Raw genomic sequence first — 14,375 nt, forward strand, 5'->3', positions numbered from 1 at the left:
GTGCTTTTATGAATGAAACTGAACCCTGAAAAAAAAAAAAGAAAGAGAGCCTGCAGGCTTCAGAGACCCCTTTGGCAGAGTCTTTTACCAACCACGTGTGAAATGCAAGTGAATGATATGTGTCTCAGTATTGCTTCTCTTTCCAGTAGGCGATGCTAAGAACTCGTGAAAGAAGGCTCTTTTAATAATTCACAGTGTTTATTAGGGATGATGCAGAGGTCACGGATATATATAATTCAGTCAGTAACCGAAATGTGTTGTGGGGTCTCATGCGTACTCTTGGGAAAAAGGATCGAACATGCAGTAGTGCAAACAATCACAAGGGCTATAGGCGTCGACTACGGGGGGGCTCCGGGGCCTGAGCTATCCAGCAGGGGCAGAGCATCCCCCCCTCCCCACTGCCCATGCCCGAGCCCCTCCCCTTAGCCCCCTCCCCTACCTGTCTAAAGTGTAATTACCAGAGTTGTGTTACCTGCATAATTTTAGGTTTCTTTTCAGTTGCCTCTTGGTTTTCATCAAAATTTTATTGTGGCCAAAAGCTTACTGCATCATTGTCGGTGCTGAAATGCATGGCTCCTAATTCATACTTCTGCTTTATTTCTGCAAATCCTGGAAATATGAGGACAAGCGCATTAGAAGCACCAGTGGCGGCTGCCTCATTTGTATTTTTTCACTTAAACATTGTTTTAAATTTCGACTATAAACACCATGCACATACACAATATATTTAAATGTAAACATTGGACAAAGTTTATTATATTTTTGAAAGAGAAGAAGGTAGCCAATTAAAAATTATTTCTAGAGGTATGGATAGCCCATGCCTAGAGAATGAATATGTTGCTATATGTTCACTTCGCTTCAAATACGAGTAGCTTTGCGTGCTCTTTTGACCCTGAAAAAAAGAAAAACTGCAGGCTTCAGAGACCCCTTCGGCAGGGTCTTTTAACTGCGTGTGAAATGCACGTGTATGATACGTGTGTCAGTATTGCTTCTCTTTCCAATAGGCAATGCTAATGCCTCATGAAAAAAAAAAACTTAATAATTCACAACATTTATTAGGGATGGAAACATCGCCACTTGCATGCATAGGCCACAAATATACATAATTCACACTAACCGAAATGAGGCCAAGCCGGATTCACTCGAAACCAGAGTCAATAGCAGTCATGTAGAGCAGCGCTCATACTGGGACTCACATTAAAAGAAAAGGGGGCTGCAGTTCCGCCAGAAAGGCGAAGCAGTATTATTGATAGAGAAGTATAAGATAATTACAGAAAGGAAGATTATTACCGTATAAATCTGTGTAACGGTCGCACCCCCAACTTGATTGCCAATATTTTTAAAAATCTAACCAAGCAGCAATCGTGTTTGGTGCACTGATTCCGATTGCGCTCAAAAGTGAATTTTCGTGTGCAGCGTACTTTTGCTCATAGCTACTAGATAGTAGTAGCTTTACTGAGCATGAGGTGACATCAGTTTTCCTTTCACTAAAAAATAGCTCGAGTTGCGACGCAGAAGGCATGCAGGTTCGCCCTATCAAGTATGTACTTGATATCATTTCCCCGTACATTACCTATATTTTTAATTTGTCTTTGTCAAGCGCTATCTTTCCTAAACGGATGCAAATAGCCAGAGTGTCTGTATTGTTCAAGAAAGGTGACGTTAATGATACTAAAAATTATAGACCCATTTCTATATAACCTGTTTTTTCGAAGAGTCTAGAAAAACTAATACTAATGCAGGTTTGGAAGTTTTTTGACAAGCACAGTCTAATTTCTCCAGCCCAGTTTGGATTTAGAAAACAACGGTCTACAGAATTAGCACTACTTCATCAAAAAGAATTTATTTTATCGCAATTTGAAATTAAAAACATTGTCCTTGGTATTTATATTGATTTTACTAAAGCATTTGATTGCATCCTTCACTCGGTTCTACTTGGTAAGCTTGAAACCTATGGTATTCGAGGGTACTGTGGAAGCCTTATAAAATCTTATCTTGACAATCGCTATCAATATGTTGAAATAAACAATAGCCGCTCAAATTTGAAGCATATCACCAGAGGCGTTCCTCAGGGTAGTATTCTTGGCCCATTCCTGTTTATCACATATATAAATGACTTAGTAAATATCTATAAAGATGCGAAATACGTAATGTACGCAGACGACGCCAGTATATTTTTTTCGTCACCTGACTCTAGTAGCCTTGAGAATAAAGCTAACACTGCTCTGAAAATTCTTCATGTATGGTCAAAACAAAACTGTCTACAAATCAATATAAACAAAACAAAAGCAATAATCTTTAGGCCCAAATCTAAGCAAATAAACAGTTCCATCAACCTTGCTTATGACGGTGTAAACCTAGAAATTGTAGATAGTTTTAAAATACTTGGCGTTATTTTCACACAAAGTATGCTTTGGGACATGCACATAGAATTGGTATTGGGCAAATTATCTTGTGTAGTTGGCATGATGGTGCGGCTCAGACCTCTTTTACCTTACAGAATCAAGGTTCTTATTTATAACACCCTATTTTTTTCTACACTTTATTATTGTCTGCTCGTGTGGGGTACCACATCACATACGAATCTAGAAAAGATACATATACTTCAGAAAAAATTTTTGCGAGTACTATTTAACCTGCCTTACAATGCCCACACATCAGACTTATTTCAGGTAGCAAATATAATACCCGTTTTTAACCTTTATAATTACAAGTTAGGTCAAGCTTTCAAACGGGAGGTAAAAGAGAACTTAACGTTTCTTCATGAGTTATCTAATCTCACCAGGAACACACATTCTTACATCACAAGGTGTACGGAACAGTGGAAGGTGGTCACTCCGCGTGCCAATTATTCTACACAAAAGATATCATACACACTACCAACACTTTTAAATTTGTTTCTGAAATCAGGTCTTGATATTTATATAACTGGTGTACGAGCTTTACGTGAACATTTTGTCACTCAATCTTTCTTAAATAATTGAAGAACGTTTTTCAGATAAGTTGTGTTCTTGCGTTTACTTTTTGTCCATATTTCACATATAGTCAATTGCTATGTATATATGTGTCTCCTGTTGAATCGCTGTTTGCCTTGTAAAGGAGGCTGCGGGCTCTAGTCAAGTCGCTTGCCTCTAAAGCGACTTTTACCCACAGTCTCCTCCATCACTGATGGAAATAAAGAAGTTATTATTATTATAGTGAGAGGAGGCAATCAAGGCGGTTTACGGTGGATTTCATACTTGTAGCTGGAGAAATTAGATCAATTGGTCCGGTCCTATGTAAGGCTCGTCAAAATAGAGACAAAAAGGTGCATCTCTTACATGAGTCTATACGTTAGTTATATCAGCCACATAAGTTGTAGTAAACCTTCACGTACTGATTAAAATAAGCTGAGTGTAATGTACGAACCATGCAAACCTGTAAATATTTCACTGGATGACCACAAACACTCACTCTCGCAACGGTGGCATTATAAAGAACGCTAGCAGCGGGGGCCAATGGTTCATACAGGGACGTGATTCACCGCGACTCCGAAAATCCGATTCATCCTCATCATCTGACTACATTTATGTCCGCTACAGGATTTGTCAGTGATCTCCAATAACCCCCGTCTCTTAAGACTATGCAATCAGCAACGATAGGGGCGCAGGAAGACAGCAAGAGAAGTTAGCAGCCATGCCTGCTTACGCTTTATCATTGCACCCACCAATGATCCCCAACAATTAGGTATGGCACGTGGGCTGTGCAAGTGTTAGTCGCGCACAGTCGTTCACAGCTACAGCAAGGTTAGAGTAGAAGATGTGCACACTCCTTGCCAAGCATGCATTTGGTCACGCGAGCTTCGACTAACCTGAATATTGAGTGCATGGCAAGATAGCGGCCATCAAGCTGCCGTCCTTTTTGGCTCACTGTTAGGTGCTTTCTTTCGCACCCGCAATGTATGGGTCGCTCATCCTTATGGCTTTTCGACTTTGTATGGAACATCACGGCAACAACAGCAAAAATTTACCTTGAGTGTCAATATAATTGCTATTGCAACAAAACCAGAAATAGAAAACCTGTTGAGCTCGCCTCTACAGCGGCTACGGACGTTGCAATGTGCACCGGCTACAAACGCAGCATGACCACCAACGATAAAGCTAACAGTGGGCATGTCGCACATTGGCACTTTGCCAGTACCCACCTGAAGCTGAAAAGGAACCATATCTTCCACCGTATAAGCACAAGTGGAAACATAACACTAGGCACGTGGGGAGACAGCGCACAAGGCGTTGCATGGTTTTTTTCACTGATGTGTATTTGTGAAACTTAATATGTAAAAAACATAAACAGTTAAACTTTGATATAATGAACTTCAATATACCGAAATTCTCGATATAACGAAGTACTTTTTAAACCTCTTGTCCATAGACCACCATATATACCCTCAATATAATGAAGTGTGTTTGCATGCGATTTCAATACAACGAAATTTCACTGCCGCCGCAAGGGAATGCCGAGATAATAAATGGAAATTTTTGTGAACGCACCTCAAATCGCACGCCACACGACAAGAGCGACTGCCGAAGTGGAGTCGCATCACATTCCATATAAAGTCGAAGTGCGATGAGATCCCATTGTGCCCTGCGCACTGTGTGCTTTAGGTGCGAGTGAAAGTGTGCAAGGGTGAGATAAGAAAAATTAAAAATGGTGGCTTCACGAGTGCCACCTTCTTCACGCGCAAGCAAGGGGAAAAGGGGGGTTGGGAGCGAGCTCGTGATAACGCGATCAAGCGCGCGCAAGGGGGCAGAGTGGGAGTTGGCACATGGCTCAATCTTTGGCACGCGTCTAGGCCGTGGCTGCGTATAAATGTAAGCGTGGCTGAGCGCACATGCAACCACGCACCCTGCTTTAGAGGTAAACTGCTACATGTGACAAGAGTGAGCGTGCCAAGACGGCATGGCCCCAGGTAAGCTGTCTTCCCGGGCGTTTAGTATTGGAGGTGGCGTTAATCTCGAGTTTCGGTGACCCATTAGAGCGAGAGGCAGACGAAGCATTCACTCCCCGCTGCTGGCGCTTTTCCTGATAGCATCGTCCCAGTGCGAGCCTCGTTATCAACCGCGGGGGCAAAGGGCATGCAAGAGCATGGCTGGCTTCGCTTAATTCGAACCGCTGATGTGATGATGTCGCCAATGTATATGGCATAAAACCGTACCATTCGTCGCCGACTCCTAAATTTCTCAAAATTAATTGCTTTCTCATTCAAATTTGCTTTTTTCCATTGCCTGATAATTCATAAAATTTTGCGGCCCCTTGATCGGCGACTGTACTTATTTGTATAAAAGGTTGAATTTCAATACAACAAAATTTCAATATAATGAAGCAAATTGCTGATTTTACAGACTTCGTTAATCGAGATTTAACTGTACATCTCCCGCATGCATTTAACTGAATCCCCTTGTCGAATGGCTCATCCGAGAAATGCTAGTCTCTTGGTGGTATGAGGGTACTCGGGCTGTGAAATTGAACTGTCTCGTACTATGATGTCTTGTAAAGACTCGTGTAAGGCCGTCACTTCAGCGAACAATTCTTCCGACGTCACAGGAAGTTTCTTAAATGCAAGTGTTATTAAAGGTTATATATATATATAGTATATGGGTGGGGTTGCACCTAAATTAACATTTTCCACACCACGGTGAAAATGCCAATTCTGTCCAACCATAGAAATCATGACACTCATAACATAAACCTTTCATACTCCCTCAATACTTAAATACAAGTCCTTTATATCATTGCTTATATCATTGCATATTGCTTAATTCCTGGAAGAAAAATGGGCAAGCAACACAGTAATTATGCCTGAAAGCATGTGTAATTCAAGAACCAAAAGAAAAAAATAAAGATCCAATAGATTGATAAGATTTTATTCACCAAATGTGCACAGCATATGAGGGATGCCACAGCGGAAACCTACAAACTGATTTTGAATACCTGGAGCCGTACCGTGTAATGACCTATTTCATTCAATTTCCTCATCAAACCCCACATCAAGCAACTGATTGTGGCAATAACAGCAGTATAGCAATGTTCAAGACAAAGACAAGAACATAGTGCAAAAAGAAAGAAGGAAGAAGAAGGAAAAAAAAATAGATTGTTACAAACTGTGGTCCTTGGTGTTCTCTAACATGTAGCACATAAAGTAAACAAGAGTCCTGGCATTCGTCTCCATCAGAAGCTCAGCAACTGTGGCCAGATATTGAATTCGTGACAAAAAAGACTTCTACAGCCCTCAGTTTCCAACTGACGATAAAAATGCGTAATACCGGTGTGTGCCGATATGCATGTTTTCTTGCACCGTATAAGAACTTGTGACAAATGTGTTACGTTTTGCAGTGTCATCATTCGTGGCAAACAAACATGGTCAGCAACGTTTCTCCCGACTCAAGCCTCCACAAGGCTACTATGCTCCAAAAGACTGAGTAAGGCACCAAAAACTACCCTGTAGAGAGCGAAATAATCTTTATTTTCATAATATGGACAACTTGTAGCATCATAAGATGTTGCAACTCCTGTATTTATATTGTGATAGTTTGAGCAGGTAGATTTTCGCTTTTATTTTTGTTCAGAGGCTCAGTGTCAGGCCTGCAAATACAAAACAGGCTAGCGAGTTCCTTAATGCGAAAGTGCAATGCCACTGGTCCCAACATTGATGACTTCTGCTGTTACTTGTCCCATGGGGTCACCGTGCGGTCATTCCAAACAAACTCTCCTTTGGGCGATTTGATATTTGGGGGCAGAAGAGCCAAATATGTTGGAGCATCAGCACCTAAAATGATGCGCAACAAGAGATACAAGTCAAACATTGGCTGTTACAGTGTATGCAAAGTGTAAGGAAGCTCTTGACTGCGAATATATATTAAGAGAAGCATTTAAGTGTGTCTCTAACTTTTTGAGCATCACAGCCACGCATGCACAGGTGAAAATAGGACTCCAATGGTTCCAAACACACGTCTGTGAGCATGCATTTGAAAGAATGCACCCTTTCGGAACAAAGCACCACCTAACATCAACCTAGAGGTGCTGCTACCTTTCCCGAGTTCAAATAAATAAATATTTTTACTGGATCAGCCGGCTGTGAACAGCAGATGATTAAAGCGGCAAAGAATCGAATGGAAGGCATCGCTACAAAATCAAGGCCTGTACCTCAACCATTGTCACGCTATTGCTCGAGATGGACGAAAGTACAGTTAATGCGTGCACCGAATAGTCATTCCCTGGCAACATAAGAAAAGTCAACCACAATGTGATAACCACAGTCATTTTCCAGCACTTCCCTCACCAACTTCGTAGGCATAGACATTGAGGGTGGAGTTGTCGCCAGTTGAAAGTGCTTGAAGACGTCGCCCAGGACTGCATCACTATTTAACGTAAGTTAACAAATGCCGGAGACGCAGAACAGAACTTGTGCAACAAGTCGCACAAATCGAAACTGCAGCCGTTACAACTTGGTGGCTTTGTTTGGCTTGTCCTGCGGTAGGGATGTGGTGAGGGACTAATAGATCGCCTAGGCTTTGCTAGTTTTGAGGAGGTGCCTGCGACATGGCCAAGAACCATGCCAGTGACACATTAAAACCAAAATATTGTTACGTAGGAAGACGCAGACGAAAAGCTATATACAAGCATATTTACAAGGCAATACACTGCACTTGGCCAAGAGGCAACAGCCTGCGCTAGCCTCGAATCGTCGTCGTCGCTGGCGTAAGCGATAACATGGTCGTTGCCGCGCTGGCGTTGTGCCAGTACTGCACCAATTCCGTGACCGCTGGCATCAGTACGGACTTCGGTAGGCGCAGAAGGATCGAAATGTGCCAGAACGGGAGGCGTTGTGAGAAGGTTGATTAGATGCGAGAATGCAGAGGCCTCGTTATCGCACCACTAGAAAGGGGCGTCTTTCTTCAAAAGCTTGGTTAGTGGTCGTGCTATGGCCGCGAAATTTTTCATGAAGCAGCGGAAGTACCAACAAAGGCCGATGAAGCTGTGCACATCCTTGACACACTTCGGAACAGGGAAGTGCGTAACAGCATGGATCTTGCCTGGGCCCGGTTGCACTCCATTCGCGTCAACGAGATGCCCAAAGACAGTAATCTGGTGACAGCCGAATTGGCACTTCGATGCGTTGAGTTGCAGACCGGCTCGACAAAAAACATCCAGGACTGCTAAGAGGCGCTCGAGGTGCGTAGCGAACGTTGAGGAGAATACTATAACGTCGTCCAAGTAGCACAGGCACGTGAACCATTTGAAACCGTGAAGAAGGGAGTCCATCATGCGTTCCAAAGTGGCAGGAGCGTTACATAGACCGAACGGCGTCGCTTTGATTTGATCAAGACCGTCGGGTGTTACAAAAGCAGTCTTCTCGTGGTCGAGATCGTCCACGGCAATCTGCCAGTAGCCGGCGCGAAGGTCAATAGAGGAGAAATAGCGAGCACCGCGGAGACAGTCAAGGGCATCATCAATCCGAGGTAGGGGATACACGTCCTTTTTAGTAACCCTGTTAAGGTGCCGATAATCCACCCAAAAGCGCCATGAGCCATCCTTCTTTTTTACCAGTACAACAGGTGACGCCCATGGACTACATGACGGTTCAATAATGTTCTTGGCAAGCATTTTGCGAACTTCTGCGTGAATAATGTGACGCTCAGCCGGTGACACTCGATATGGGCGGCGATGAATAGGAGGGGCATCGCCGGTATTAATGCAATGTTTAACAGCTGTAGTTTGGGCCAAAGGACGATCTTTAAAGTAAAAAATATCGTGGTAGGAAAACAAAACACGGTAGAGCTCACGAGCGTGTTCCGTCGGCTTGTCGGGCGCAATCATTTTCTGTAAGTCGGCAATGGTACAAGTTGCCGACTGCGATGGTAGAGGAGGATCAGCTGAATTTTCGTATACTGTAATAGATGCTACTGAGTGATCCTCGAATGAGCAAAGCTGGGCCAGAGACATCCCGCGTGGCAGCACTTGTGTAGTCAGGCCAAAATTGACCACTGGCAGGCAGACACAATCCGCCGTAATAGACAAAACTGTATGAAGTACTGTGATCCCGTGTGTAAGTAGGACGTCTTGCATAGGAGCCGCGATGTAGTAACCGTCGGGCACTGGTGGGGATGACACTAAGTCAACGTAAGTCAGTGCTGAAGGTGGCAAGCGAACGAAGTCGATGGAACTGAGGTGACTGGGGTTTGCTACGGAACAGTGTTTACAATGATGAAGAGGCGAGCAGTGAGAAGATGACGACGAAAAGCTATATACAAGTATATTTACAAGGGAATACGCCGCACTTCGCCAAGAGGCAACAGCCCGCACTAGCCTCCAATCGTCATCGTCTTCTTCTCACTGCTCACCTCTTCATCATTGTAAACTATGTTCCGTAGCAATATCGTTATTCCTGCTCGGCACAGCGGCCAAAATAGCACATGGTTTCACAGTGGTAGTCCAAATTATTGCACAACACGCTGCAAGGTGCTCAAAATGCCTGTCATCCTTTAGACATTAGGTCTATGGGGCCAGTGGCGGTGCCATGAAGCTGTCCGAATAATCAAGCATGTCCGAATTATTACTCTGCGAGTGTATTTGCATCTCACTAGTTGCCGCACCTGTGGCTTGTTATTAGGAAAGAAACAAGGAATCAGTTACTAGAATGATCTCCCTTTCAGTATTACTAACGTGAGTGATCATGTTGCAGTTAAAAACACAGCATTAACCACTTATAACGATATGTAGTGATTGCCAGAACCAAGTATACATAGTGTGTGATATCACATTTCAACTACTACATAACTTTTTTTGGACAACAAGCTGTAACAAGTAATAGCTGCTTTTGCATTTGCATTAGCCTTTGTACAATGTCGGTTTTCTTTTTCTTTTTTCATATGCTCAAAACTTAACAATATCAATGTATCATCACCCTTCACGCACTACTCCAGACAGTATCCCATGAGAAATATGGAAATAAATAATTTAAGAGCAAGCAACAGTGTACGATAAATACTTACCTTGGTCAGGAGTCAAAGGCCCCTTGTGGCTTGTCATGTCTGTGTCAACATAGCCTGGGTGTACCTTTAATAACAGGATTTAAGTATGAGAGCGCAATACAGTAAGAACGAGAATTATTGTACTTGCACAACATCATGTGAAAAGGAATACATTGCAAAAGAAGAACTTTTGATAACTGAACATTTCTTAATGCAAGTGAGGAGTAATACAAACTAACCATGCCTAATGTAATTGTAGCCATGTGCACAGAATAGAAGAGTTTAGCCTAGCAGTGCGTGCAATCTGCTACCACGTCATGTGTACACACGTGGGACCATCTGTGCAGGTGCCAGAGCCTGCACACCCCTGTGTTAAACGATTGCGCATTGTACGCATCGCTGAATACGCAACCAAGCTGTGCCGAGAGAACTGGATGAGTACGTGCGACGGGCTGCAGGGAAAGCTGTCGGCGCACAAGACCTGGGGCCTGCTCAGACACCTGATCGACCCGTTGAGCAGCAAGACCGCAACCAACCGCAACCACACCAAAGTTCTGAACGCTTACGATGGCAACGGCCAAAGGCTCATTGAAGACCTCAAGGCGATCTACCTCAAGACGGAGAGAGGGCGATTTCCGATACCGGAGGAGTACGGGGGACCGGAAAATCCGGCATTGGATGAACCGTTCACCATCACGGAGTTATTAACAGCCATAGACGAGAGTAATAAGACGAGCGCACCCGGAACGGACGCCATTACATACAAGCTGCTCAATAACATGAGTGATGCGGCGGCACGCGCGCTCCTGGGTCACATCAACAGAACCTGGGAAAGCTCAAAGTTGCCCGCAGAATGGAAAGAGGCCGAGGTACGGTTCATACCTAAACCCGGCAAACCTCTGACCATCGAGAACATGCGCCCCATCTCGCTCACGTCCTGTGTGGGCAAGGTCATGGAACGCATGGTTCTCAGAAGACTTCAAGCACACCTGGACGAGACAAATCAGATGCCGGCGACCATGTATGGATTCCGCCAGCACCTGAGCACCCAAGACGTCCTGATCCAATTACACGAACTAGTGATTAAAAGAGAAACGAGGCACGCGCCACGGGGTATACTCGCTTTGGACCTCAACGGGGCCTTCGACAACGTGTCCCATGGCAGCGTGCTCGAGAACCTGCGCAAGATGGGGTATGGCCACAAGACCTACGGCTCTATTAAAGATTTCCTAACCAATAGAACAGCAACTATCCGGATAGGAAATGAACGGTCAGAGCCTGTGGAGCTCGGAGACAGGGGTACCCCACAGGGGTCTGTCCTGTCGCCTCTGCTTTTCAACCTAGCACTCCTGCCCCTGCCCGAACTACTCAATCAAATCGAGGGCGTGGACCACGCATTCTATGCCGACGATATAACGGTGTGGACGAACCGCACGGGGTCCGATGCCTGGGCGGAGGAAGCCCTGTAGAGAGCGGCAACGACCGTCCACGAGTATGCCAGGACCTGCGGCCTGAGCTGCGCTCCACAGAAATCGGAGCTGCACATGGTAGAGCCCGGAAGACCAGAGAAAGAGCCGCCGCCGAACATAATCATCACCATCGATGGCACAGAGATCAAACCAACGCAGCAGATCCGGATACTGGGCCTGCTGTTGCGCAGCGACGGCAAGGCACACGCAGCCGTCAACAAAATCAAGACCACATCCGAGCAAGTCCTGAGCATGATCCAGAGAGTCACCAACCGGAACAGAGGAATCAAAGAAGAAGACGCACTGCGCCTGGTGCAGGCATTCATCGTGTCACGCGTAACGTACTCCGCCCCGTACCTCCAGCTTGCGAAGGTGAACCGAGAGACGCTGAACACGACGATAAGGAAAGCAGTCAAACTCGCCATGGGCATCCCAGTCTACTCGTCAACGCAGAAGCTGCTGGAAATGGGTGCCCACAACACGGTGGAAGAGCTGGTGGAAGCACACCTATCCCACCAGAGAGTAAGGCTGAGCCGGACAGAGCACGGTCGGGCCGTCCTACGCAAGATAGGGTGGCAAATTGAACAGCTACCGACAACGGAGCTGCTCCCCACAACGTGGAGAGACATTATTAAAACCAAGCCCCTCCCCCGGAACATGCAGCCAGGGAGGAACAACGAGAGACGCTCTGCGCGGGCCAAGGCACTGGCTCGACAGCTGGAAGGGGACCCCGAGGTCCTCTACGCGGACGCCTCGCTTCCCAAGCATGGAACCAGAGCAACGGCGGTCGTCACCACCATTGATAAACTGGTCACAGGCGCGTCGATACGGACGACGAATACAGCCGAAGCAGAAGAAGTGGCCGTGGCCCTCGCACTCGCACAACCGGGAGTGAGGACTGTGGTCACAGACTCCCAGACCGCCTACGCAAGCTGCCGCAAGGGGAACATCTCTCCCGCGGCACTAGCGATCCTCACCAAATGCAAATCACCGGGACGGGCCGTTGAGCTTGTGAGGGTCCCGGCTCACTCGCAAGTGGAAGGCAACGCACTCGCCAACCACTATGCTCGAGAACTGTCAATCCGGGCCGAGGACGAGCCAGAGCTACTGCACCCCGTGACAAGCTACAAAGAAATCACGCAAATGTACAGAAGCGGCAGATGTAGGCTTCCCCGTCCGCATCCGCAACTCAACCGAACGCAGCAAACGATCGTGCGACGCACGCAAGCGGGGTCGCTAGCGCATCTCGTGCTCTTGCACAAGATGTTCCCAACAGAGCATGACACTTCATGCCCTTTTTGCAGACGGTCAAAAGGCACTCTAGCACACATCCTTGCAGAGTGCACTAAGCTCAAGAACCCTCCACCATCCCTACTCCCCACCCTCCCCAGCCCCAACCCCCCCGAGCGATGGGAGACCTTGTTGTCCAGCCCCGACCTACCGACCCAGCTCGCGCTGGCAGCTAGGGGCCAGGAACTGCTGGACGCATATGGGACCTGAGAAGAAGCTACCACCCTATCTGGTGCCAGCGCGCACCAACCGTCACTAAGGGCTCAGCACAAAAGTTGATTCTCTCTCTCTGTACTGCCACAAAGTGTCAAAGGCCAGGCGTGCATAAACCAAGGCAGATAAAGAGAAGAGGAAGACTAGAGGAAAAAAAGTAGAGGTTAGCCAGTGTATAGACCAGGTGGCTACCTTGTTCTGGAAATAAATGCTTTTTCTTTCCTTACCAGGTGTTGTAATTGGTGATGTGGGTTGTACGAGGACACGGGTTATACACAGAAAAATATGGTATTTACTTTTGTGCCTGTGCCTTGTGGTGCTGACGGTTCATCAAAATCTATAAGGGACCTCTTGACGTCCTTATGGAGGCATCCTGCTTGCATTTCTTTTACATAAACGTGATCGCAATTTTCTTTCACTGATATCTGTATGTGTGATTGTAACGAATACCAATAGGATATAATGAAGGTATTTTCATGGTCGATGTCAGTTCATTATAACGAGATTCAACTGTAGCAATATTACCTCTTCCCCACCAAGCCATGCATATATATGCGTGTGCATGTGAGTGGGCAGGCATGTGAGTGGGTTATTACCCTATTTACTCGCATAGTGATCACACTTTTCTGTAAAAAAAAAATTGGCTCAAATTCAGGGGTGTGATCATTACGCGGGTTAAATTTCACCGAAAAAGAAAGAAAAATTTCATCTGGCATTTGTTACGGGATGACAACAGGTCAACAAATAGGCGGCTGCCGCTGTATGTAGTGCGGCACAAATAAATAAATAAATAAATAAATAAATAAATAATTAAAAATGGCGGCCAGCGGAGCAAGCCGAACGCGCCGAACGCGATTTTTTTTTTCTTTTGAGTACATTACGTGCATTCAAACAGTTTCTTCTGTATCAGTAATGAATAATATCGGCAAGTTTGCGGCAATAACATAGACATGTCCATTATGAGGGGACAGAAACAGATGGGCGCGCTTAGCTGCCAGTGACATAGGAACAGATGGCGAGCTTGCTGTGTAAACTGCGGCATTTGTCTTCACTACTATCCTAATACGGCACATTTCCCCTAAGGGTTGGCGAATATCTTAGCTGTGTTTCAAACGTCGGCGTATGAACAGGGTACACTTCTAACGTATCAGTGTAAACATGGCTGCTATCGTTGCCGCTCGCAATTTGTTGCGTGCCCACGAGTGCAGACGAGAAGAATCGAAAGGTGCCTTTTTTGTTGTTTTTGTTGACCACAACCATTATAAAGCCAACACATAATAAAGGCAAGTTTGGTTGTAGCTTTTTTTTGTCATGGAAGTGCGGAAAGTGATGAAAGGAATGAAATGGGGCATCTGCTTAAGAATGTTTGGTGCGTGCAGACCACTTGGTTTGT

General features: G+C 45.5%; 1 protein-coding gene across 2 annotated transcripts in view; it reads right to left on the reverse strand.

Moving 5' to 3' along the window:
- Positions 1-6,481: 6,481 nt before the first annotated feature.
- Positions 6,482-14,375, reverse strand: part of LOC142572295 (carbonyl reductase [NADPH] 1-like) — a 33,740-nt gene continuing 25,846 nt past the window's right edge. For both annotated transcript variants that reach the window (XM_075681287.1, XM_075681286.1), the window contains exons 7-8: positions 10,032-10,095; positions 6,482-6,805 (exon numbers count right to left, since the gene is read on the reverse strand). In XM_075681287.1, the coding sequence (XP_075537402.1) occupies positions 6,702-6,805; positions 10,032-10,095 (168 nt within the window). In that variant the 3' untranslated portion in view covers positions 6,482-6,701. The remainder of the gene's footprint in view (positions 6,806-10,031; positions 10,096-14,375) is intronic.

Source organism: Dermacentor variabilis, chromosome 2 (genome assembly GCF_050947875.1).
Source record: "Dermacentor variabilis isolate Ectoservices chromosome 2, ASM5094787v1, whole genome shotgun sequence".
Classification (NCBI taxonomy): domain Eukaryota; kingdom Metazoa; phylum Arthropoda; class Arachnida; order Ixodida; family Ixodidae; genus Dermacentor; species Dermacentor variabilis.